This window comes from Phascolarctos cinereus, unplaced genomic scaffold (genome assembly GCF_003287225.1).
Source record: "Phascolarctos cinereus isolate Bilbo 61053 unplaced genomic scaffold, phaCin_HiC Scaffold_5;HRSCAF=322, whole genome shotgun sequence".
Taxonomy (NCBI): domain Eukaryota; kingdom Metazoa; phylum Chordata; class Mammalia; order Diprotodontia; family Phascolarctidae; genus Phascolarctos; species Phascolarctos cinereus.
The window spans coordinates 91,109,100-91,133,042 of record NW_027555958.1 but is presented as its reverse complement, the minus strand read 5'-3'; the positions used below and the strand labels follow the sequence as shown (position 1 = coordinate 91,133,042).

Genomic DNA, 23,943 nt, shown 5'->3' with positions numbered 1-23,943 from the left:
GTCTTTGGTTCCCATAGGGCAAGGCTGGCAAAGTTGATGGCTACAGGCAAGCTTTGGTGAGCCAAAATTCTGGGATCCTAGCCACAAAAGGAAGGGGCGGGGAGGGGCAGAGTGGATTGCATTGGTGCTGCCCAGCCCTCCATCCACAGCTACTACTGCACCAGGAAATACATAATAAAAATGCTGCTTTACCTTGAAAAAAGATCTCAAGTTTGCTTGTGGAAGTAAACCTTGTAAGGGTTGCATCTTGTGAATTATTTATGAAGTGGCAGAAGGAGAGTTACCTGCAATCAGATGAAAAGTTATGATACCAGAAGTGGATGACTGTGGTTCATTTGTCCTCATCTCTTCTGTGGTTTGTGCAACTTGGCTCAGATGTTCTCATTTCTTGTGGATGAAATTGCACACAGGCAAGCACTAGATGTGTGTTCTGCTCAAATTGTTCTCTATTATAATTGCACTGAAACATTTGTATTTTTTTAACTATATGCTTATATGCTTTTAGGATGTAATGCCATCTTTGCTAAGTCTTTGAACAAACCTTAACTCAGCAGTGGTTGTCATACCTTACTCAAAGTTTTGCTCAGACTAGTGAATCTATTTGTCATTTTCTAGGAAGTCAGCTCTCATCTACTGTTGATTTGTGTAGTTCGTGGCCAATTTCTTAATTCACACAGATACTCTATACATCTAAATTGAGGTGAGCAGAAAGAGAAAGTAAGGGCTTTGCCCCAGTCACCCAATTTAGTAAAATGAAAAGAACCTGTCTTTTGGTTCACAGGTCACCTCACTAATTGCGCTGGTCAACTAAACGTCATTTTTTTTCTCAATACATTCAGTCAACTATGTTCCAGGTTCTGTGCTAAGTGCCAGGGATACAAAAAAAGGCAGACTATAGTTGCTACTCTCGAGGAGCTCACAGTCTAGTATAGTTACATCTTCAGAATTCTAAAACTCAAATCCAAGCAGCTAACATTTTGCCTACTATGAAGCAAAGATCCTAAGGTCTACAATTCCAAATTTCAGCATTCTTTTTTTGTTTGTTTTTTTTTTAAATTTGAGTTCCACATTCTCTCCCTCTTGCTGCCCCCTCCACCCACCAAGAAAGCAAGGAATCTCAATTATACAAGTCATGCAAAACATTTCCATACACGATCCCAAATTCCAAGTGTTCCATTCTCTTCCAAGTTGGGATATTACATTTGTCTAAGTATTAATGGAAGTTCTTTTAAAATATCCAATAAGTAAATGACATGGCTCAATTATAACTTGAAAGCTGTATTGCGAGGAACCCAAAGTCGAATTATTTATTCATTTGAAGCAATTATTCATTTCACTCAAGTAAATCAAGTACTTTTGAGCTCTGTTCAGACCTGAGCATTTACAGAAATAAAGGCTGTTTGGTTTCTTTTAAAGGCCATTAATAGAGCAATGACTGCTTTCCATCTTCAGAGCCCTTGCACATAATCCATCTCTTTTACCCACCTACACACATCAAGGCTATGAGACTCCAGGAACTGAACGCCGAGACAATGCCAACAACAATAAACTTGTTGTACTTCAGTTCTTTTTATTTTTTTCCCGTGTAAACAAAATTAAGACTACTTTTTGTTAAGGCAATTGTAAAACACAGTCGCTTATGCAGGATAAACACTGATGCCTAACAAGACAACAATATGTACGGCTTTTAATACAGTAAACCAAAAGAGTTTTTATTACATTTTGGCAAGTACCTTTTCCAGGCAGGATTACACACACTCCATCCAAAAGCTTTAGGAGAAGAAGGACTGAGTAACAATATATAGTCAACTTTGATTATGGGTAGATCTTACTTTTCAAATTCTGTTTCACATAACTAAAAAGTAGGAGATAAAGTCCTTTAATGATACTAGTCACTAGCTCATGTTGACTTTTGACTTTTTCTTCTTTCCTACTTAGGCTGATAGCCCAACAGGTCCTTACTTCTCTATCCCAACCTGGGGAATGTGTGATATGTCAATCAATTAGACTGATTACTCTTTTATCTGAGATAAATCTCTAGCAGAGAATGGGGAAGTAAAAAGACTTGAGCAGAGCAATCTGTATTAATTTTTCAGCTCTTTCTGGGTCTCAGTTCCTCTCATCTGTAAAACAAAGGGACTGGATTAGATGGCTTTCAAGGTCTGTTCCAGCTTCAAAATTTATGATCCCATGATCCTGAGGCAGATTCTTCAGAGTGTGGCTTCATTATTTTGCTGAAGTGTTATGAATCCCCAAAACATCAGTATGTTCAAATTTAAAGATAAATAAAAAAGCATACCCTGTAGTCTAACAGGTGTCTTTGTTGGACTCTCCATCATCCTGGTGTCTGCTATTAGAGGAAGTATAAGCAATTAATTAAGGTCCTCAAAGCAAGTCTTTACTATGAGCTCCATCATAAGGGGCCAGGCTTATCAATTTCTAAATAATGGCAGGACTCTAAATCTTGGACATACTTTTCTATTTGCTGTTTAAACTGTCTTCAGAGCAGCTTAACTTTCCATTTATAGATACGCACATGGCTACTGCAAGAATTTAAAGAGATGCCTATGATTATAAGAGAGAAGCTCGTATTAAAATGAAAGCAGGCTGCACTGAGCAGTTGCCCAAGTGAAGTTTTGTGCCCAGTTTCATCTTTAAAGGATATAGACATCCACAAAACAAGTCACCATCAGAAATTTTAGGATAAGCTTCCCTTCCAAGTTTAGTCTCCAAATAAATGCCCTGATTAGCTATAGGACAGACTGGTAATCATCTATTAACTAGGCAGGTACTGTATCACTAAGCTGTAGTACCTGCCCAGTTATACATTTTAATTATATAGATATTGTTTTTAAATTTCCGGTCCCATATTTCAGCTATAAAAGAACCCAGATATTACAGCTAATAGAGAGTAACTAGGTTTCAACATATACTTAAGTTTTTTCCCCCCCATGATCACAGGCTTTGTGAGCAAGCCCTCAACAGGGCTTACCCAAGATGAGGATGTTAAATAGAATCTTAATCTGTAGCTCTCTAGCTCAGAAAAGAAACAATTAAACAGGCCCCTTGGATTTTTCATTCTTGGCCAAGCAACTGTCCTTTTACACTGTTTTGTTGGGGTCAAACCCAGCACAAACTGGGAGCAGTAAGAGGTGAGAGGATCCTGCCAAACAGAAATGATAAAAGACAATTTACAATCCAGCGAATCTCTTAAAAGAAAACAAAAATTTCTACAGATGGGGACAATATTTTGTGCTCTAGAGTTAGCAAGGAACAAAGAAAGGGTGACAAAAGATAGTGGAAGGTCCAGATCACATCCAATATTAGAAATGACTACCACTGATAAATCCCAGCACGGTTTCCCTTTATACTTTGTCTTGTTTACGTTTAAAGGTAGGTTTAAAAAATAGCTCATGATTACTCTCATGACACTGTAATCCAGTCATCAGAAAATGATGAGGAAGAAGCACTTTGCTTATTTCCTGTCACTCTTCCCTTAGTGTACATGTATATACACATAAAGGTATGACACAAAATAATGAAAATGACTGCGCAAGCCTCATACAAAATTAGTCTCATTGACAGTCACAACTCCAAAGTATAATTGGTCCTGTTTCTTGCTTGCATTTACTTATACTTTGTTCTTCCTCATAGATCAAAAGCTCTTTAAATGGAAAGGTCTCTGCCTTCTATACTGCAGAACATAGTCACATTCAATAAATATTAATGGACTGAATAAGAAACAGGTTGTCTGAAAGTAGAGCTCTCTGAACAGAATGAGCCTTTACACTCATATTTGTCTAAGAATCGATACCTGCATTAATGCTTGATATTGGCTTTGTGTCTACAAAAAGAAATCCCCAGACGACTAACCAGAAATAGACAAAGTCATACATCTCTCTGTTATTTAAAAACCAAACTGAGTATACATTGGTGTCACTACTTGAAGTACACTTGTCCCTAAAGGAACCTACCGTGTATAAGAGAGTTCTTTTTTGGGTAAATTATTGCTTTTTCTAGCAGTTGGCTATGGTGGCTAGCAAGCAGATGTTAGCATGGGGTCCTTCATACTGGACATCTCTAAAATTCTGCCCCAACGTCTCATGGACAGAATGTTTTGGTAGAATAAATTAGAAGTTATGTAAGAGAGACCACTGCCCTGAACAAAAGCCAAACCTTAGTAGCTCAATGGGAGCTACCAATGATGTTTAAAAAAAAAAAAACAACCACCCCAAAAGGCTAAACAGCATTTTAATCAAGTGAAAGTCCATGACTGGATGAGATTTCTGGATTGTGCCAATGAATTCATGCTTGTGTTTAGTTTTGCATTTCAATCAGCTAATGTCATGGACAAGGGAACACCCACAAAAGGTAGTCATCTGCCAGGCCAGTATATTATGGGTTAGAAGGGCACAGGCATGCTGGTGCTGACTTGGAGACAGACAAGATGGGGATGCCAGAGAAATCACAGCAGCAAAAACACCATGGGTATGTAACCCAGGAATCAAATAGGAGAAAAGAAAGGCTTGTTTTTTTGGGCCATTCAAAAGCTTTCACGCAGTTCTCCCAAATTCCCTACTTTATTCTCCTTTCAGATGTATACAGATTCTTACTTATTGGGTATGAATGTCCATTAGTTCAAACTTTTAGACGATCATTCTTTTATCTAGGATGTTGACATATATGGTCCATCTACCCCATGTAGAAGGCTTCATGGTCTTCAGGCATGACAGCTCTCTCTGCCTAAGCAGTCTCCAAATCACCTTGTAATAAAAATCATAAAAATGCCATGCCAGAAAGAATGAAAAGGGAGAGAGTGAAGGAGACCTGTGTAAACATATATCATAGATATGCCAGACGTACAAGTTAATTTTTTTTTGGGGGCATAATTTAATCCTCTTTGTAAAAGCACTCTCTACTCCATCCCTGGTAACCTTTTAGAGGGGTTACAGAAAACTCAGCACCAAAGGATGAAAGGGATTCCCTATCCCACCCCCAAAATATGTCTTGGATTATTATAAAACATAGGCCTTCTGTATATATGAATACCCACACGCATACATACAGACACACACACACACACACACACACACACACACACACACACAGGGAAAAGAAAGAAAACCCGCTTAAAAATGTTAGGAGAGGGGATTTAAGAATACATCTTCTTCCCCATCTGGCTTTGAGACCAAGCCCCCCCCCAAAAGGGAGAGTGACTTTAGATATATCCCCAGTAGTCTCTCATCCAACCTTCATCACTCTGTCCTGTGGAGGAGAATCAAGAGTTTTCTGAAGTTCCCTTTGGATGAAAAGCAGTCCCTGAACCAATCACTTTTGCTTCTGTTTGCTGTCATTGTTTCCATAGGTAGAACCTTTGTTAATTTCTGTCACGCTGATCATACGCCGAACACCAACAGAGGCTGCAGAGAGAGAAAGGCCAAGAGTCAGGAGGACATTAGCGTGTAAAGGTAGAGAGCCCATGGGAGGCCAAGGATACCTGTGAATTTAATTCAATTATTTCCACTGAGAATTCAGATTTTTTTTTTTGGGGGGGGAAGGGTACCAATTCACAAGATCTGTTAATATCCTTAAAAATCACAGAACCTCACTGTTGTAGGGGACATCAAAGGGCATCCAGCTGACTGAGAATCCCTTCTACAATATTGCCACCAAGTGGTCATAAAGCCTTCCCTTGAAGCTCTGCAAGTAAAGGGCAGCATTACCTCCAGAGACACCCCATTGCTTACACTGTCCAAATCTACCTTTATAGCTTATTTGTACACATTGCTCCTAGTTCTACTCTCTGAGTCTAAAGAGAACAAGTTTAATAACCTCTTACACGTGACAGCTTTTCAAATATTTACACTAAAACTATCATGTTCCCTGCCGGCCCTGCTCCCATGACTCTCACGGATTAAGAGCCCTCATTCCTTCAGCAGCAGCATCCTGAAACCCTTCGCCATCTTATTCACTCTCTTCTGGGCACTCTCCAACTTATGCTTCCTAAAATGTGGCACACAGACAGAACACAATATTCCAACTATGGTCCAACCAGGGCATAGTTGAGTATGCAGTTATAATCTCCTGTATTCATTCAACAGTGCCTCTCAGTGAAGCCCCAAATCACATTTAGCTTTTTTTCTTGCTGTAGGACTTCGCAGTCCACCAAAATATATAGGTCTTTCCCAGATGATTCACTATCTAGACACACCACTTTTGGTAATGTTGTATTTGTAAAATTTTGGTTTTTGTTGTTTTTTTTTAAAAACCAAATGTATAGCATTTTGCATTTGTCCCTACAAAATTCCACCTTAGAAGACCTGCCTCAATAATCTAGTTCACTGACATATTTTTGGGCCCTTCCTCTGGAGGTCCATCCTATTAGCTATTCCTCCAAGCTTTGTGTCATTAATAAACTTGAGAAGTCTTGTACCCTGCCTTCATTTAGGTCACTCGATAGCACAAAGCCAAAGAAAGATCTCTTGGGCAAGGATGCTAGGATGAAGATATGAAATTGCTATGAATTTAATTTAAATCAATGGGCCAAGTATTTGTGAACTGCCTACTGTGTGGTAAGCACTGTTCTGAGTAGTTGGGGAAACAATGACATAAATAAAATATATTCAGATTTTAAGGAGATGAATCACAAGATTTTAGCAGCCACTGGGATAGCTGTACTCTGCAGTTTTAAAATAGAGAAAACTCCTCTGATTTTTCCCAATTCATTTTTAATCACAAGGAAAATCATTGTTAAGATCACAAAAAAAGGTTGGGTGATGCTATGCATCGGACCTGTACAAAATGTCTTAATTCACCTTTGTAGTTGGTGTTGAGTTGTTTTTCAATCATGTCCAACTCTTCATGACCTCACTTGGGGTTTTCTTGGCAAAGATACTAGAGTGGTTTGCCATTTCCTTCTCTAGCTCATTTTACAGATGATAAACTGAGGTAAACAGGGTTAAGTGACTTGCCCAAGGTCACACAAGATAGCAAGTGTTGGAGGCCAGATTTGAACTCACAAAGAGGAGTCTTCCTGATTCTAGGCCCCGTGCTCTATCCACTACCAATTTCAAAGGAAAGAAAGTGACTCTTTGGCTAAAAGCCAAGTTCACACGTGGACTCCATATTAGGGTAAATAAACAAATAACATTGGGAGGCCTGATGTGGACAATTTGAAGCATATGTCATGTAGCAGAATTTGGACCATTAAAGGGTCTAAAACCACATCTTATCTATTTCTCATCACATTTATTTTCTCTTTTCAACTCACATTCTCTACCTTAGTTTCTACCTTTATCGCTTCTCTCTGGGATAATTACAATAATCTTTCATCTTTTCTCTAACTCATCCTCCACACGACCACCAAGATGTTATCTTTAAAACAAAGATCTGACCAAAAAACTCCACAACTGAAAAATTCTCACCAGCACCCTTTTGTATCCCAGATCATCATGTTGTCAATTAAAACTTCCCATGATATGGCTCCCATTTACTTTTCCAGGCTTATTCCATATTACTTCTCCTACTATGCCAACTCTTCCAGTCCAAATGGCTAGCTACCTACTACCCACACTTGACATTCTATCCTCTTCCTCTGTAACCCTTGTCCAGAGCACAAGCACTCCTCACCTCTACCTCTTATAATTGTAGTTTCCTTCAAAGGTAGCTGGTGTAGATTCACCTGTAGAAAGGCCTAAACAAGGCCTTTCCTGACTACCCCCCCCCCTGCAGTGTGGCCTCCTTGAAACAACTTTGTATCATTTAGTATAAACATATTCCTTTACATTCTATTTATCTGTACAGCCCCCTACCCAAGAATATAACTTCCAAGAAGGCATGGAATATTTTGTCTTTGTATCCTCTGCACCTACTATAGTAATAAATGCTATTTGAGTAACACCCACCACCGCTACATTACTACTGCTATTATCACCACCACCACTATATTTCTAGTTGTTTTTCAGTCATTTCAGCCACATCCAACATTTCATGACCCATTTGGGTTTTTCTTGGCAAAGATACTAGAGTGGTTTGCCATTTCCTTCTCCAGCTCATCTGACAGATGAGGAAACTGAGGCAAACAGGATTCAAGGGTCAAACAGCTAGTAAGTGTCTGAGGCCAGATTTGAACTTAGAAAGATGAGTTTTCCTGACTCAGGCCCAGTGCCCTACCCACTGTGCCACCCAGCTGCCCTGAATTCCTTCTTAAAACAGACGGAGAACTGAAAAAAGGCACACAACCAATCTGAAATAACGAATTAGGAGGGGGCTAAAAACCAGAGGCTAAAACCCTGATTAGAAAACCAAGCAGGGTGCCTAATTCAGGCAGCCAATTCTGGAAATCCAAATCTCATTTTCAGGAGCCATCTTCTTAGTCAGCTGTTCACTTCCCAAATTATTCTCCCCCCTTCTGCACCCACGGTAGCTGGGAGAAAAAAAGAACCTGTATCATTATTAATAGCTTCTTACCCAAAGCTCCAAAATATTTAGAAATATTTTCTATGTTCCTTCTGGCAGTATCCTTGGTGGTCATTTGAATCACCACAAATTGGTAGTAGCCCTAAAATATAGGAATGTCACGTAACTAAACAATTTGGATAAAGTCCCTTGGGCCCTCTGGGCTCCAGTTTTCTTATCTGTGATAAGAACAAACTGACTGGTACTTCGGCAGCAGCTAGTAACTCTCACTTCAATCAAAACTTTCGTGAACCCTTTCTTTATAAGAAAAACTCTTCAGATTTTTTTTGAGCTGTGTGTTTTATTTATTTTATTTTGAACTTTCAAAAATGACCTTTCAGGGGGCAACTAGGCGGTGCAGTGAATAGAGCACCAGCCCTGGAATCAGGAGGACCTGAGTTCAAATGCGGCCTCAGACACATAACACTTACTAGCTGTGTGACGCGGGCAACTCACTTAACCCGGATTGCCTCGCCAAAAAATTTTTTTAAAAAATTACCTTTAAATAAATTAAATAAAATAGACCCTCCTGAATAGTCAAGATCCTTTAACAAAAAAGAATGAGCTCCAGAGTGAACTCTCTCAGTCCTTCCAAATCTGCCATCAAATAAAGCAGAGAAAGGACACTCTCTAAGAATCATGATTAATTTCTTCTCTTACTATATTCTTCCATTAGGCCTGCAGAATGAGTATTAATGAACAACAGTCATTAATAAATAACAATAGCTAGCAATTATGTAGCAATTTAAGACTTGCAAAGCACTTTACAAATATTACCTCATGTACCATCATAAGAAACCTCACCTTTACAGATAAGGAAACTGAGGCAGACAACAGTTAAGTGACCTGCCTAGATTCACACAGCTGGTAAGTGTCTGAGGCTGGATTTGAACTTAGATCTCCCCAAATTCACATCTAGCACCCTATAAATGAATGCTTGTTGACTTTGCTATGGGAGAGAAGGATGGAAATAGATAGGTGTGTCAGTTCACACCAAGTCAGCGTCCCGATGAGGGAGAAAGGCAGCTGCCCATGCAAAACTAAGAGGACTCCACCCCACCAGAAATTCTCCCTAAGCCTCTTAAAGGAAACTCATTTAACATGCAGCAGAGAAGAGCAGGGGATATCCTGATGTGAAATAAGCAAAGGAGGTAGAGGAATGGTCTATTCTGCAGAAAGCCTCCCCCAACCCTCTTAATTCCAGTGCCTTCCCACTGTTCATGTGTGTGTGTGTGTGTGTGTGTGTGTGTGTGTGTATACACACACATATATATATATATGTGTGTGTGTGTATACACACACATATATATATATACATACATACACACAAAGAGAGATATAGAGACACAGCTTGCTTTCTGTGTGTGTATATATGTGTACACATGTGTATATATGTGTACATATATGTGTATATGTACATAGCTTGTTTGTGTATAGATATAGATATAGATATAGATATAGATATAGATCTTTGCATGCTGTCTCTCCCATTAGGTGGTAAGCCTATTGAGGTCAGGGACTATCACTTGACTCTTTTTGTAGCCCCAGCACTTAGCACAGTGCTTGACACATAGTAGGCATTTAATAAATGTTTTATGATTGACTGGTTGGTTAGGGAAACCAAAGGAAAGAAAGAATAAAAAAGGATCCAAACTTGGAAAATCTCCAAGGAAGAGTAGAGTAGGGGAAACCCAACCAGGACAACAGGAGAAAACAGGGAGTTGTTACAGGTGACAGAAGGCAGCTCCCAAATGTACAGGGTGAGACAGCAGGGCTGCATTTAGGTTAAAGGCAAAGGGGCCAGTGAGGCTACTCCTCTGACTTCCTCCTCTTTCTTTTCCTTCCGCTCCATGAGTGCTGCATTAGCATAAGTCTTAGGTCACTTCTGGGGCTGAGGGGGAGCTGGCCAGGCTGCACCCTGGAATCCTCGGGCCAGTCAGTCCTGCCTGGGGCCCTGGCCACTCCCCTCAGCAGCAGCTCTGCCCCATGCAGACATGACTGCCCAAGCAGGGGCCAGGGCTCCAGCAGCAGCAGCAGATGGCTGGAGGGGACCAACACAGAGAACCACGTGGAGAGACTTTTGAAGGCTTGTCTTCTCTTACAATTCCTCGGAAAGCCTTCAAGTGCTTCAGCACAACACCATCAGGGAAGGATTAGGTGACTGCCAAAGTCCCCGGCCATTCTAACGTTCTCAATCCCAGCCCGGGTTCCATTTTTCAGAAGCTCTGGGTTGGAAAAGTCTCAAAGTGCCGGCGCATCCTAGCCGAGTCTGTTCACTCGCTCTCAGCCCTCACCCGCGTGGCCCCGGCATCAGCCACCTTACTTACCCACAAAGATGACAAGGGCGAAGCTGGCCAGCGTCAGTGACGAGCCGCTACTGATCATGTTAACCACCAGTTGGAACAAGGGGTAGAGAAGCAGCACAGCCCAGAAAAGCCAAATCAGGAGACTCCAAGGTCGCCGAGGGGGCACGATGGGGGTCCCAGGGTATGTTCCTGTCCTGTAGTATCCCTCCTGGAAGGCATCCTGGGAGGACAAAAGGGAGTCTATTAACTCACATGGGAGTGGGGGTGAGAGGGAGGCTCAGCTCACTGGACTAGAGGCAGTCCTGAGCACAAAGCTCCCGGGGGGGGGGGTCCTTCAACTTGGAGAGACTGGTGACGCCTACAGACTCCCTCTGAAGTGCATAAAATGCATAAGATTACAAAGTAAACCAAATACAGTGAATTATTGTTGTGGTTTAGTCGTGTCTGACTCTGCGTGACCTCATGGACCATGCTGTCCATTGGGTTTTCTTGGCAAAGATGCTGGAGTGGTTTGCTACTTCCTTCTCAAGAACACAGTTAAGGGACTTGACCAGCTAGTAAGTGTCTGAGGCTGGATCTGAACCCAGGTCTTCCTGACTCCAGGCCCAGTGCTCCATCCATTGAGCCACCTAGCTGCTTCCTCGGTAAACAGAGTTTAAGTGGCTTGCTCAAGGTCACACAGCCAGTGTCTGAGGCTGGATCTGAACTCAGGTCTTCCTGATTCCAAAGGGCAGCTAAGTAGCGCAGTGGACAGAGCATTGGGCTCGGAACCAGGAAGACTCATCTTGGTGTTTCCAAATCTGGCCTCAAGTCTGACCTTGGATAAATCACTTAACTGATCTGCCTTAGTTTCCTCAACTCTCAAATAAGGATAAAAACAGCACCTACTTCCAGGATTGTTCCAAGGATCAAAGGAGATAATATTTTTCAAAGTACTTAGCAAAGCTCCTGGCACATAGTAGGCATTATGCAAATGCTAGCTATTATTAATGAAGTTATACATCAGGAGCTCTCTACTATGTAAACTGTTAATAGAAGACAAATCCCCATATTACTAAATATAACCACCAAAATATTCTTTGGTATTCAGTAAATAAACTTTCCTGGAATTAAAGCATCATTACAGACAGAACGGTTGCCCACAAGTGCCCAGACACAATGTTTATGATAAAAATTTAGTGCAGTCTTTACTACAGATTGCAATATTAAACATGCATTATTTCCAGGGACTGAAAATCTAGAGATCTAGGGAAAGAAATAAAAGCTACATGAAAACATAACTGAAAAATATGTCACTGAATATGTTACTGAACTTAGCATCCTGATATTCTTATTCAATTACAAAATGCAATCATTTTATCCACCTGAACAACAGCTAGGAGGAAATTAAATATAAAAGATAACAGGGAAATTATTAAACATTTATATACCACCCGTATAGCATATATTTCTACGTGTCAGGCACTATGCCAAGAGCTTCACAAATATCTCATTTGATCTTCACAACAACCCTGCAATGTAGGTGGTTTTATTATCCCCATTTTACAGATGAGAAAACTGAGGCAGACAGGAAGAGGTTAAGTGGCTTGCCCAGAGTCACACAGCTAATAAGTGTTTGAGGCAGAATTTGACATCGAGTGTTCCTGACTCCAGGCTCAGAGATCTATCCACTAACTACCGGATAATAGCAAGATGCTAACTTGTCATCAGACCATTTCTGTCTGAAGGCCATCATTTGATAAGAATGAAAAAAAAACAACCAGTAATTAATATTTGCAAAGCATTTTAGATCCGCTATTCGTTTAAACCTCACACCAACCCTATTATTAAAGACATCACAATCTCCATTTTACAGATGATATTGAGGCACGGAGAGATTAAGTCACACAGCTATCAAATGTCAGAAATGGGATTCAAACCCAGTTTTTACTCATTCCAAATCCAACATTTCATCCACTATGGCATGCATGGGAGAGTGTTGGGGGGACATAGAACACTAAACAAATGTAAGGTAGGAGGACAGGTAGATAAAACTTCTGATGATGAAAAGATTCATCTAGGCTAAAAACTAAACCACTTTCAAGCCACTTGAGTGAACAGAAAATATTAGGAATCCTCCATATTGGTTTCTTGAGAGTAAATGAACAATTACGCCATAATATAAAATGGTTTATAGAATCCTATCTCAATGCCTCCCATTCCATTGACTCTATAAAACTATAATAATCTTCCTTTTGCATCCATAGATGGCATACACTCTTATCAAGACACTGAGAAAGTGATTTTCTTTCTTCTACTCACCTTAAATTCAATAGAATTCATGAACTAGACAATCCCTTTCTTTTTTTTTGGCTGGGCAATGGGGTTAAGTGACTTGCCCAGGGTCACACAGCTAGTAAGTGTTATGTGTCTGAGGCTGCACTTGAACTCAGGTCCTCCTGACTCCAGGGCCAGTGCTCTATCCACTGTACCACCTAGCTGCCCCGACAATCCCTTTCTTAATAACTAAGTTGGTAATAAAGGTGATATCAAGTAAAATCCCAATTTGGTATTTAATGGAAGAACTGGACTTATCAGGATAATTGGATTCAGATCCCAAGTCTGGTATTATATTATCTTATTTATACGACTTTGGGCAGTAGATAAATTGCCAGGCCTGAAGTCAGGAAGATTCATCTCCGTGACTTTGAATTCAGCCTCAGACACTTACCAGCTATGTGACCTTGGGCAAGTCATTTATCTTCAATTGCCTCCAAAAAGAAGAAGGGGGGAAGAAGAAGGGGGGGCAAGGAAGGTAAAGAGTGGGGAGAGAGGGAGGGAGGGAAAGGGGGGGGCAGAGAGGCACCTAGCTTCCAGGAATGAGGACACTTTGCCCCACTCAGACTACATTGTGGAGTACTACGTTCCAAAAACTTAAGATGAACATGGATAAACTACAGAGTATTCAGAGCAAGATAACTAGGGTGGCAAAGGCCCTCGAGTTCAAATCCAGCCTTGGACACTTACTAGCTGTGCTACCCTGGACAAGTCACTTAACGGCTGTCTGCGCCAGTTTCCTCATCTGTACAATGGGGATAATATTAGTACCTACCTTCCAGGGTTGTTATGAGGATCAAGTGAGATAATATTTGTAAAACACTTAGCACAGTGCCTGGCACATAGTAGGTGCTTAATAAATGTTTATTACTTATCTTCCCCACTTTGAGTCATATAAGAATCAGTTGAAAGAAGTAGAGATATGCAGCCTGAAAAGAGAACAATGGGAAGATCTCATTTCTATCTTCAGATATTTCAAAGGCTGTAATGTAGAAGAATGACTAGCCTTCTTTTGCTTGACTCTAGAGGTCAGCACTTAGAGCCATGGGCAGAAGCTGCAGAGAAGCAAGTTCAGACTCAATTTCAGGAAAAGCTCCCTAACACTTTGAGCTTTGAGAGCCTGTGGGTCCCCCCTTGTTGGAGGTCTTCATACAGAGGTCTAAGACCTTCTTGTCAGGTACGTTATACTGGAAATTTCTTTTGAGTTCAAGTTAGAAAAGACGGCTACTGTAGAGGTCGCTTCCAACTTTCAAATCCTGTGATTCAGCAACTTTTGGTCAGATTATGAACAAGGCTGTGAAGAGCTCATGATCAATCTGTGACACCACCTTTGTCTGCACAGACTGGAAACTAAGCTGAACAGAGTGGTCAGTGCTTTTTGGGTAACAGGAAATAAATCACCACACAGAGGAAAATAAACTCTGAACTTTTCTTCTATAAAAATAGGCTTTAAACTCACCACAAAAAAATAAGTATGGCTCATGGCTTAGCATCGATTCCAATCAGCTAGATCAAAATCAATTAGATATGCAATATACTTTCTCTTCTCTCTAGATTCGCTTTCTTTCTCCTCCCTTCTCCCCCTCCATGTGCACATTACGTCTGGTTATAGATGGAGGCCATAGAAGGAAAACTGGATGGCAAGGGAGGACACAATTGGTAATTGGTCTATGTAAGTAGATAAATATTGAAGATAATTGACTGTCAGAACTAGAAAGAGCATTATAACAGCTAGTGCTTATATATCACTTTAAGGTTTGCAAAATGCTGGGCAAATATCATCTTATTTTCTCTTCACAACCACCTGGGGAGGTAGGTGCTACTATTATCCCCATTTTAGAGATGACAAAATGGAGGCAAATTAAAGTTAAATGAACTGCCCAGGGCCACACAACTAGCTATCCCTTTCACATCGCAGTAGTTAGGGGCATCCCCTTCCTTGTCCATGGTCATCTAGAAAATCTGTGTAAGATTTTTTAATCCTCCCTCCATACCAGAGAAGAAGTCTGAGTTATTATGGGATTAAAAGATAAAATATGTTGATATTACACAATCCCAGACATGTAACTTATGCATTTCTGAGTTTCTAAACTTTTTCTGCATCATCTGCTGGCCTTCCTATGTTGTCCGCAGCTTCTGCAAAATTCCCCCCAAATTCCCATTTAATTTCTTATGCCAGCTTGTGATATATCGAAAGTGACGATGTGGAAGGGATAACTGTAGTAAGTGTCTGAGGCCAGATATGAACTCAGGTACCCTTAACTCCAAATATAGTGCTCTATCTACTGCACCACTGATCTGCCTCAGAGACCTAATTTACTCTGCATTTTACAGATAATGACAATAGTAGCTAACATTCAGATAACCTTTTTTAAATTTGCAAAGCACTTTACATATATTAATTTATTTGATCCTCAAAAATGCTATTATTATCCTCATTTTATAGATGAGGAAATTCAGGCTAAGGGAAACTACACAACTTGCTTGAGGTCATACGTCTAATAAAGTGTCTGAGGCAGGATTTGAACTCAGGTCTTCCAGACTTCGAGTTCAACACTCTATCTGCTGTACCACCTAGCTACCTCACCAAGCTTTCAACTTATGCTCCTATGGAATGATCAAAAACTCCTTTGCCATGTTGATGGCTCTTCTCTGAATATATCAGTATCTTTTCCTGAATTGTGCTACCCGGAAAAGAACCTAGGTGTTCAGAGGTGGTCTGAGCAGGACCCAAACAATATTGGAAGCTCTTAGACTTCTCTGTGTGGGTAACATACTCCTTTGGCAGTCTGGTGCCCCTCTGGTGCCCTCCCCCTCCAACAGTGATTTTAAAAAAGCACAAAATAAAATATGAAAGAAACTAATTATACTGAAATTAGTTATCAAAAGTAATTACTAACTTTATTATCAAAAGGAATTATAAATTATTAAATATTCCAAATGAATCTAATTTTATTGAAGTATAGTTATCGAAATATTTTTTAAAATAATTTCACAAATCCCCAAATTAAGAAGCCCTTTCTATTATAGTCTCAGTCCTAGATATCATATATTGTTATTCAGTCGTATTCAACTCCTTGTGACCCCATTTAGGGTTTTCTTTGCAAAGATACTGGAGTGGTTTGCCATTTCCTTCTCCAGCTCATCTGACAGATGGGGAAACTGAGGGAAAGAGGGTTCAGTGACTTGCCCAGGGTCACACAGCTACTAAGTGTCTGAGGTCAGATTTGAAGTCTAGAAGATGAGTCTTCCTGACTTTAGGCGCAGAGCTCTATCCACTGCGCCACCTAGCTGCCCATGAGTGGCTAGAATACTGGACATGGAATCAGGAAGACGTGAGTTTGAATACAGTCTCAGACACTTACTAGCACCATAACTCTGGGCAAGTCACTTAATCTTTCTGCGTCTCAATTTTCTCATCTATGAAATGGGAGGGCTCAACTCTACAGCCTTTAAGGTGCCTTTTAGCTCTAAATCCAAAGTCCATTTTTGATACTCCTTTTTCTCCAGGATAGTTAATAAACAACAACAAATCCTGAACCTTTTTTGTTGCCCTGGCTACATCAACCTCTGCTTATCCTGAGCTTCAGTAATCCTAAGTCAAGTCTCACAGGCTCATGCCAGATTTTCGTATTCACCCTTCATTACCTTCCCTTGCCACCATTTTCCTCATCCATCCATTTTCTCCAATTTTCCTTATATATCAAAGGAACAAGTATCCCTCTTCCTTTTCTAAGGCTGACTACTGAAAACCTTTAATGCCAAACAAGTATTCTCCAGACAAGCATCATCTGGCTGTATTCAGTCACGGTTCTAGGAGAAATCAATCAATCAATCAATATTTATTAAGTGCCTGCTCTATACCAGGACAGCAAGTTAATTACTAAGGCATAATATTCATAAATGGATATTCATCCAACAATATTATATTGAGGCTTCATTACTTCCTGGAAGAATTTGATCATAATATAATGATGACATTATTACAAAGGTAATTTTTAGGGGATATGCCAGTAGATTCCAACATTTTCACAATGCATTCAGGAATCTTCACTACTTGTCCCCAGTCTATTTCTCTAGCCTCATATTCTACTGTTTCTTAAAGCACGACCTCCTTGTTAGCTGTTGTTACTACTGCTCGCTTACATATAGCCTACATACTACCTGGACTAGACTCCTTGCTGAGAATCAAACATGCCTGTGTTTTCTCACCTTTGGGCCTTTGCTTGTGCTGTGCCCCTTGCCTAGAACACCCTTCTTGCATCAATCTCTGCCTGTCAAGACCCAGCTTATATGTGACTATTTCACATGAAACCTTCCAATCTCTCTAAGCAAAGACAATTCCTGTCTCCATATCATCTCCACCCAAGACTGAAAACTTCTTGAAGCCATGGGCTATGCATTATTCATCTTTATATCCCCCTCAGTGTTTAGATCAGTACCTTGCTCATAACAATCACTAATAACAGCTAGCATTTATAAATTGCTTTTAATAATTCTAAAGGGCTTTACAACTATTTATCTCATTTAAGTCTTACAATAAGACTGGGAGGTAGATGTTGTTATTATTTCCATTTCACAGATGAAGAAACTGAGGCAAGCAGCAGTTAAGTGAGTTGCCCGAGGTCACAAAGCTAGTAAATGACTGAGGTCAGGTTCAGTGAGCTCAGGTCTTCTTGACTCCAAGTCCTGTGTTCTCTCCACTTTACAACCTAGTTGCCACTAAATAAATATTTACTGAATAAATAGAAACCATAATGCTTTCAAATGCACCAACCATGTTTTATTTTCTTTTTCCACCAGACCTGTAAGCACAAAGTATTTCTAAAACTTACAAATTGGTGTCCATATAGTTGATGGTAAAAGAGGAATGTAATGGGAGAAATTAGCTCCCAAATTAGTTGCCCAGGAAGAAAAAACCAAAATGAGAGCCAATCCAGGTTTAATCCTGGTGGCTGAAGAGTTGGAAAGTATAAACAAATATGTTCTATAGATGCTTCTCAAACTTAAAGCTTAGTGATTTCACATGTTATGCTTGATATCCTTGCTTATCTTCTTAATGGATGGGAGAGGTGCTGGAGGAAGGGAGAGAATTCAAAACTCAAAAAATTTTTAGGGGCAGCTAGGTGGCGCAGTGGATAGAACCTCAGCCCTGAATTCTGGAGGATCTGCGTTCAAATCTGACCTCAGACCAAACACCTGACACTTACTAGCTGTGTGACCCTGGGCAAGTCACTTAACCCCAACTGCCTAAAAAAAATTTTTTTTTTAAATAGGGGCAGCTAGGTGGACACTTACTAGCTGTGTGACTCTGGGCAAGTCATTTAACTCCAACTGCCTCGCCAAAAAAAAAAAGTTAAAAAAAATTTTTAATGAATGTTCAAAATAAATAATAAATTTGTGTGTGGTTTAAACAACAAACAAATAAATAAATGCTTGTTGACAGAACAAAAATAAAAGGCTTGTAATATTATTTTCAACATCTGAACCAAATTTTCCTTTAGCCACTGATATTATCAAGAATTAACTCTAACTGATTTGTGTTAACCCTCCCCATCCTTTGATGGAAGGGCTATTGAATTTTAACAATAAGATAGCAGAAAAAATTAGGCCACAGGAGAAAAGGAAAGAAGAAACAAAAGGGTAAAGCAGGCTACAAATTGGTGATTAGCCCTAGAATAATGGAGAGTTGACTGTATAAGAGAATGTGCCAAGGGCAAAAGCATCATTTCAGCCACCTGATACTAGTAGCCCATCTAGAGCTGTCTCCTGCTGCACAGGGAAATTAATTGTTTAAATGATTTCTAAACCACTACAAGAGCTCAGGCTGCTTCCAAAACTGCCAACTGACCTTCTCTTGATAGAGCTTATGGAGCCATCTGGAACACTGCTCTTCATCTTCTGGGATTTCTTCTAATGGAATCCTTCTGTAGAAACAAAGAGAGGGGAGCAAAGATAAGAGCAGTTCAAGCTACTGAAGATTTAGAAGGAGCAAGCTCCTTATGATAACATCCACCATTTCTGTGAGGTCTTTCAAAGAGGCTTCATTTCTGAATTCTAAATTCCAACCTTTTTTTTTTTAATTAAAAAACTGAAAGCCAAAGCAAAATCCTGTAGGTGCATTTGATGAAAACATGGTTGATGGGAAACTATGGAATAGGAAAGATGACTTTACTGCCCTCTTGGGCAATGAAAAGGATTATAAGATTTCTAAATAAAAGCTAAAGCCAGGTTGGAGAATAGAAGTTTTGACTCTAAGTCTGCCCGGGGATTTTTGTCAATGGATTAAGTACTCCAGTCAGACTTGATCTGCCTCCCAAAGTAATATCCCATCGGATTTAATGGTTCAGAGACAAAAGTGCTTGCAGCTTTTTAAGTAGTTCAAATAAAGCCATTTTTGAAAACAAAATGGGAAATTAAATTAATAGGAATTGGCAAGTTCGGTACATGTATTTTGGGAGTGTGGGACCAAAACACAAATGTGGGATTTTAAAGCATGCCTTAAATGCTTGATTCAATGACACAGATTCACATCTTTTCCCAAAGTGGGGCAAACTGTGTTTCTGACTCTGCCACCTGCCATTCCTTGCCTTGACCACTGAGTAACAAGAATCCAAAATGACCGATTCCTTTTAAAATTGATGCTTTAACTCTTGAAACATGGATCATTTCTGAGGCAGTGCTCTGCATATCTCAGTTCCTTTGAAAGCCCAACTCATATTTTTAAAGCTATCCCAGGGCAGCTAGTGGATGGAATGCTAGGCCTGGAATCAGGAAGACCTAGAGTGAGGAAGACTCATCTTCCTGAGTTCAAATCCAGCCTCAGACACTTACTAGCTGTGTGACCCTGGGCAAGTCACTTAACCCTGTTTGCCTCAGTTTTTTCATTTGTCAAATGGGCTAGAGAAGGAAATGGCAGACCACTATAGTATCTTTGCCAAGAAAACCCCAAACGGGTCACAAAGAATTGGACACGACTGACCAACAAGGTTTAATGATGATCTTGGTCCTTCCCTCTCCCAACCTTTTACCTTCCCTGTGTCCTTTAATGTCTTTTTTTAATGATATAACATACTATATTCTAGCTATGTGTTCATCTTACCCACTTATTTAAATATATATATGTATACATACATATATATATAAAAATATAAGATGGAGACAGCATCTTATTTCAAACTTTGTATTTCCTGTAGCAACTGGTATAGTGCTTCACACAGAAGGTGTTTAATAAATGTCTGCTGAATGAATAAGTTTCTGGATACAGTTGTACACAATCTGGAAGTGGCTACTAAAAGCAGATAGAGTAAGAAGCAGAGGTGCTTCTATGTTGTGGTACAAGTAGTCCAGGGGCCCTGGATAGAGGGCTCTAGGAGACCCCTAATCTGCAGCAATGACTTGGGGCTGAACTGTGATTCAGGAAGGCAGCAAGTAGGGAAGAATAAAGTGGCTCAGCCTATTGGTACTTTAAAATTAAATTTTTAATAGAAGACCTGAAGCAATTATACATACAATTAGATTATAAATCTACCTTAACCTAACCAAGGCCATGCCACTGGGACTACCTCTGTCGAGATTCCACACATATCATTCCAATTACTGGACTTCTGGGATTTATTTCCTTCTCAAGGCTACCCTTCATGTTCATTTTACCCTGATTATACACTCATAAACACATATGGGAGAACAGACAGTCCATTACACAGTAGTACAATTTGCTACAATCCTTATATCCTTTAAAGGGATGGTTCTGGTTTATTATGAGGACCAATCAATTTCTCTAGTTTTCAAGTTTCTCACCAACCTATCAACAATTATACAAACGGAAACTGCATTTATTTAGCATTGCTTGGGAATAAAGTGTTCCAGGTAAAATGAGCTTCCCAAATGAAAGAACCAAAATTGTGGGTCATTTTTTCCTCTCTTCTATTATTTGGAATGGATCATGGAAACACAGCTCCAGAGCCAGAAGAGGTCAGCTGGTGCAGGCCCTGCATTTGATAGATCAGAAGACTGAGGCCCAAGGAGAGATGGTATGAAATGTTCAAGGCTACAGCGATAGCATTCTAAGCTTCAGAATGTATAACATAAATGAGTGTTTAATACACTCTACTGCCTTCTTAGAGTACATCGAATGTAATTTTTAAAATTAATTTATTTTGATTTATCAACAATCGCTTCCAGATGTGTAACTTTTTTTGATGGTCATCACTAAGGGACATCCTTACCAACATCAGCTGAAGTGTAACAAGGCTTTGTCATACACTGAATGACCCTAAACTACTCTGCTTTTTGTTATGGCTAGGATATTTGTGACTGGTCTGTCTTCTTACTAAGAGCTATCTCATCTTACTGCTGTCACTGTGTCTTACTCAAACAGTTACAACACATACATGTACATAAACACACACACATCAAATTTGTTTTTTCTGATTCTCTTTGGACTAGAAAAGAAAAAAGAAAAAGAAAAACAAGCTTTCTAGAACAGTATCTTGCTAAAATATGATTAAATAGCCTTTGAGGGTTGAAAGGCTCTCCTGTGAGTAAAACACATTAGCTTTAGTGAATTTACTCTGTGACCTGTTCCTGGGCTACAGACAGGCTCCCTCCGCCACTTTGGCTTAGATTTTGATTCTCAGCTATGTTACAGACAGCTAAGGTTTGTGAACGTGACTTCTGGACTTCTTGTTATGGTTGCTCAGTTGGATCTGATTCTCTATGACCTCATTTTGGCATTTTCTCGGCTGAGACAACTGAGTGGTTTGCCATTTTCTTCTCTAGTTCATTTGACAGATGAGGAAACTGAGGCAAACATGGTGAAGTGACTTTCTCAGGGTCCCACAACTAGTGTGTCTGAGGCTGGATTTGAACTTAGGAAGATGAGTCTTCCTGACTCCAGGCCTAAAGTTCTAACCTCTGTACCATTTAGCTGCCCCTTCTGAACTTGACGTATAATTGAGTAATAATAATGATGACAGCTGACATTAATATAACACTTTAAGGTTTGTGAAGCACTTGACACACATACATTTATTTAATTCTCACAACAACCCTATGAGATAGGAATCTGCAATCATTTTATAAGTGAGAAAGCTATTCTACATCTCCGGCTTGGGCTGGTTCGCCCCTCTTTAAGCAACCAAGGAGGCCCTCCTCTTCTAGGGGCTCTCTGTATGGTGCTGGACTTAGTGTGGATTCCCGACTGAGTTAGCCCAATGAAGCTCAGAACTCTTGAGCTCAAGTGACTCACCAGCATCAGTCTGCTCAATACCAAGGACTACAAATGTGCAACACTACACCCTGCCTATGGTAGGAATTGAACTCCAATCCAAAAGACCTCCAAGTATAGCCCTCTATCCACTATAATAGGATGTATACAATGATACATACGTATTATATGGATATAGTCGGGGACCCCCCATGTAAAACCAATATTGATCGTAAAAGGAAAATGGTGCTTCACCTCCCCACTTTATTTGGGAATCCATTGCCAGGGCTAGACTGAAGCTAAATCTCTGTTTCACTTGACTACAGAGAGACTCTCATTTCAAAACAACTCGATCATATTTTTTTCCTTTACTAGATTATATGCTGGATTGTATGTGTGTATATGTGTGTGTGTGTGTTTGTGTGTGTGTATACACACATATGACTATAGTTCCTTTACTAGACTATAAGACGAATTATCTATTACCTTTGAGAAGATATAAATATATCTTTAATAGATTTAAAATGAAATCCTAGGGGATGGGCAAAGGAAAAGTACATTTATGGAATGAATCTACTTGGCAATCTCTTGAGGTCAATAAAGGCCTAAGGTCACTAGGATTTCTCTGGGAATTCTCCATCTGGATTTCTTTCTCGAACAGCTCACACTTAGAAGAAATTTAATTTATTTGAATATACTTTTGTTCATATTTACAAAGAATTGAAGTGTGCTCTGCTGTATTTTAGCAACTTTTTTTAAAGGTTTTTAAAACAAATAAATAAAATGCTAAATATCTTGGACAGTTTTTAAATCAATAGGCATTTCAGATCTTTGGATTTGACTAGATAACACTCCAGGAGACCACTCCCTACCTCATTCCCACAGTGAACAAAGAATGATAGAATACCTTTGCTGCTAGGAATGGCCTTTATATTTGACTCATTAATGATAGCTTTCATGTCTGTTTCTCAAAGACTTTTGCTCAGTACTATGACATGCCAGGGATGTGGGTGTTAGGTTCAAATTTGCAGATAAGCAAATAGATGAAAAGAAATAGTTTACCAAAATTCTCAAAGAAGGAGTCAACTAGATATGTTTTTAGCCAATGTAGGCTCATCATTAATGTTGTAATGATTTGTAAAATGAGGCAGCCTGGTAGAGTGGATAGAATGCTGGGCTTAGAGACAGGAAATGGGATCAAATTTCACTTCTGACACTAGCTGGGTGACTCTGGACAAGTTATTTGCCCTTTTGTGCCTTCAGCAACTCCCTCTGCCTTATCTCCCAAGTCAAAGATGGTTTGTGATCTGCATTCATTGAGTGTCAAGAGGCCAATGGAATCACAAAACTTGCATGCATTATATCACAGCACCATAACATGTATCATGGAATGACTGTTCAAGATGTCTGCTATTCATGTTCTATACATTTTTTCATTCAATGTACAACAGACTGGCCATGTATATTCTTTCTCTACTCTACCCTTAGGCAAATAAATACCCATATAACTTCACCCTCAATTTTATGGAAACTTTAAATGGCTGTGATCAGTGGTTCAGTTTCAAATTACTGTCTTTACTATGTTTATCCCTCACTAACATTTCCCATTTTCCAAAAACATTTTTTGTTGTTGTTCAGTCATATCTAACTCTTCAT

At 39.7% G+C, this 23,943-nt stretch overlaps 1 protein-coding gene across 3 annotated transcripts in view; it reads right to left on the bottom strand.

Annotated features, from left to right (window-relative positions):
• Positions 1–1,550: 1,550 nt before the first annotated feature.
• The window catches only part of AGPAT4 (1-acylglycerol-3-phosphate O-acyltransferase 4), a 191,938-nt gene continuing 169,545 nt past the window's right edge, over positions 1,551–23,943 (bottom strand). For all 3 annotated transcript variants that reach the window (XM_020986755.2, XM_078155053.1, XM_020986754.1), the window contains 3 exons: positions 18,931–19,006; positions 10,785–10,983; positions 1,551–5,420 (listed from right to left, as the gene is read on the bottom strand). In XM_020986755.2, the coding sequence (XP_020842414.1) occupies positions 5,329–5,420; positions 10,785–10,983; positions 18,931–19,006 (367 nt within the window). In that variant the 3' untranslated portion in view covers positions 1,551–5,328. The remainder of the gene's footprint in view (positions 5,421–10,784; positions 10,984–18,930; positions 19,007–23,943) is intronic.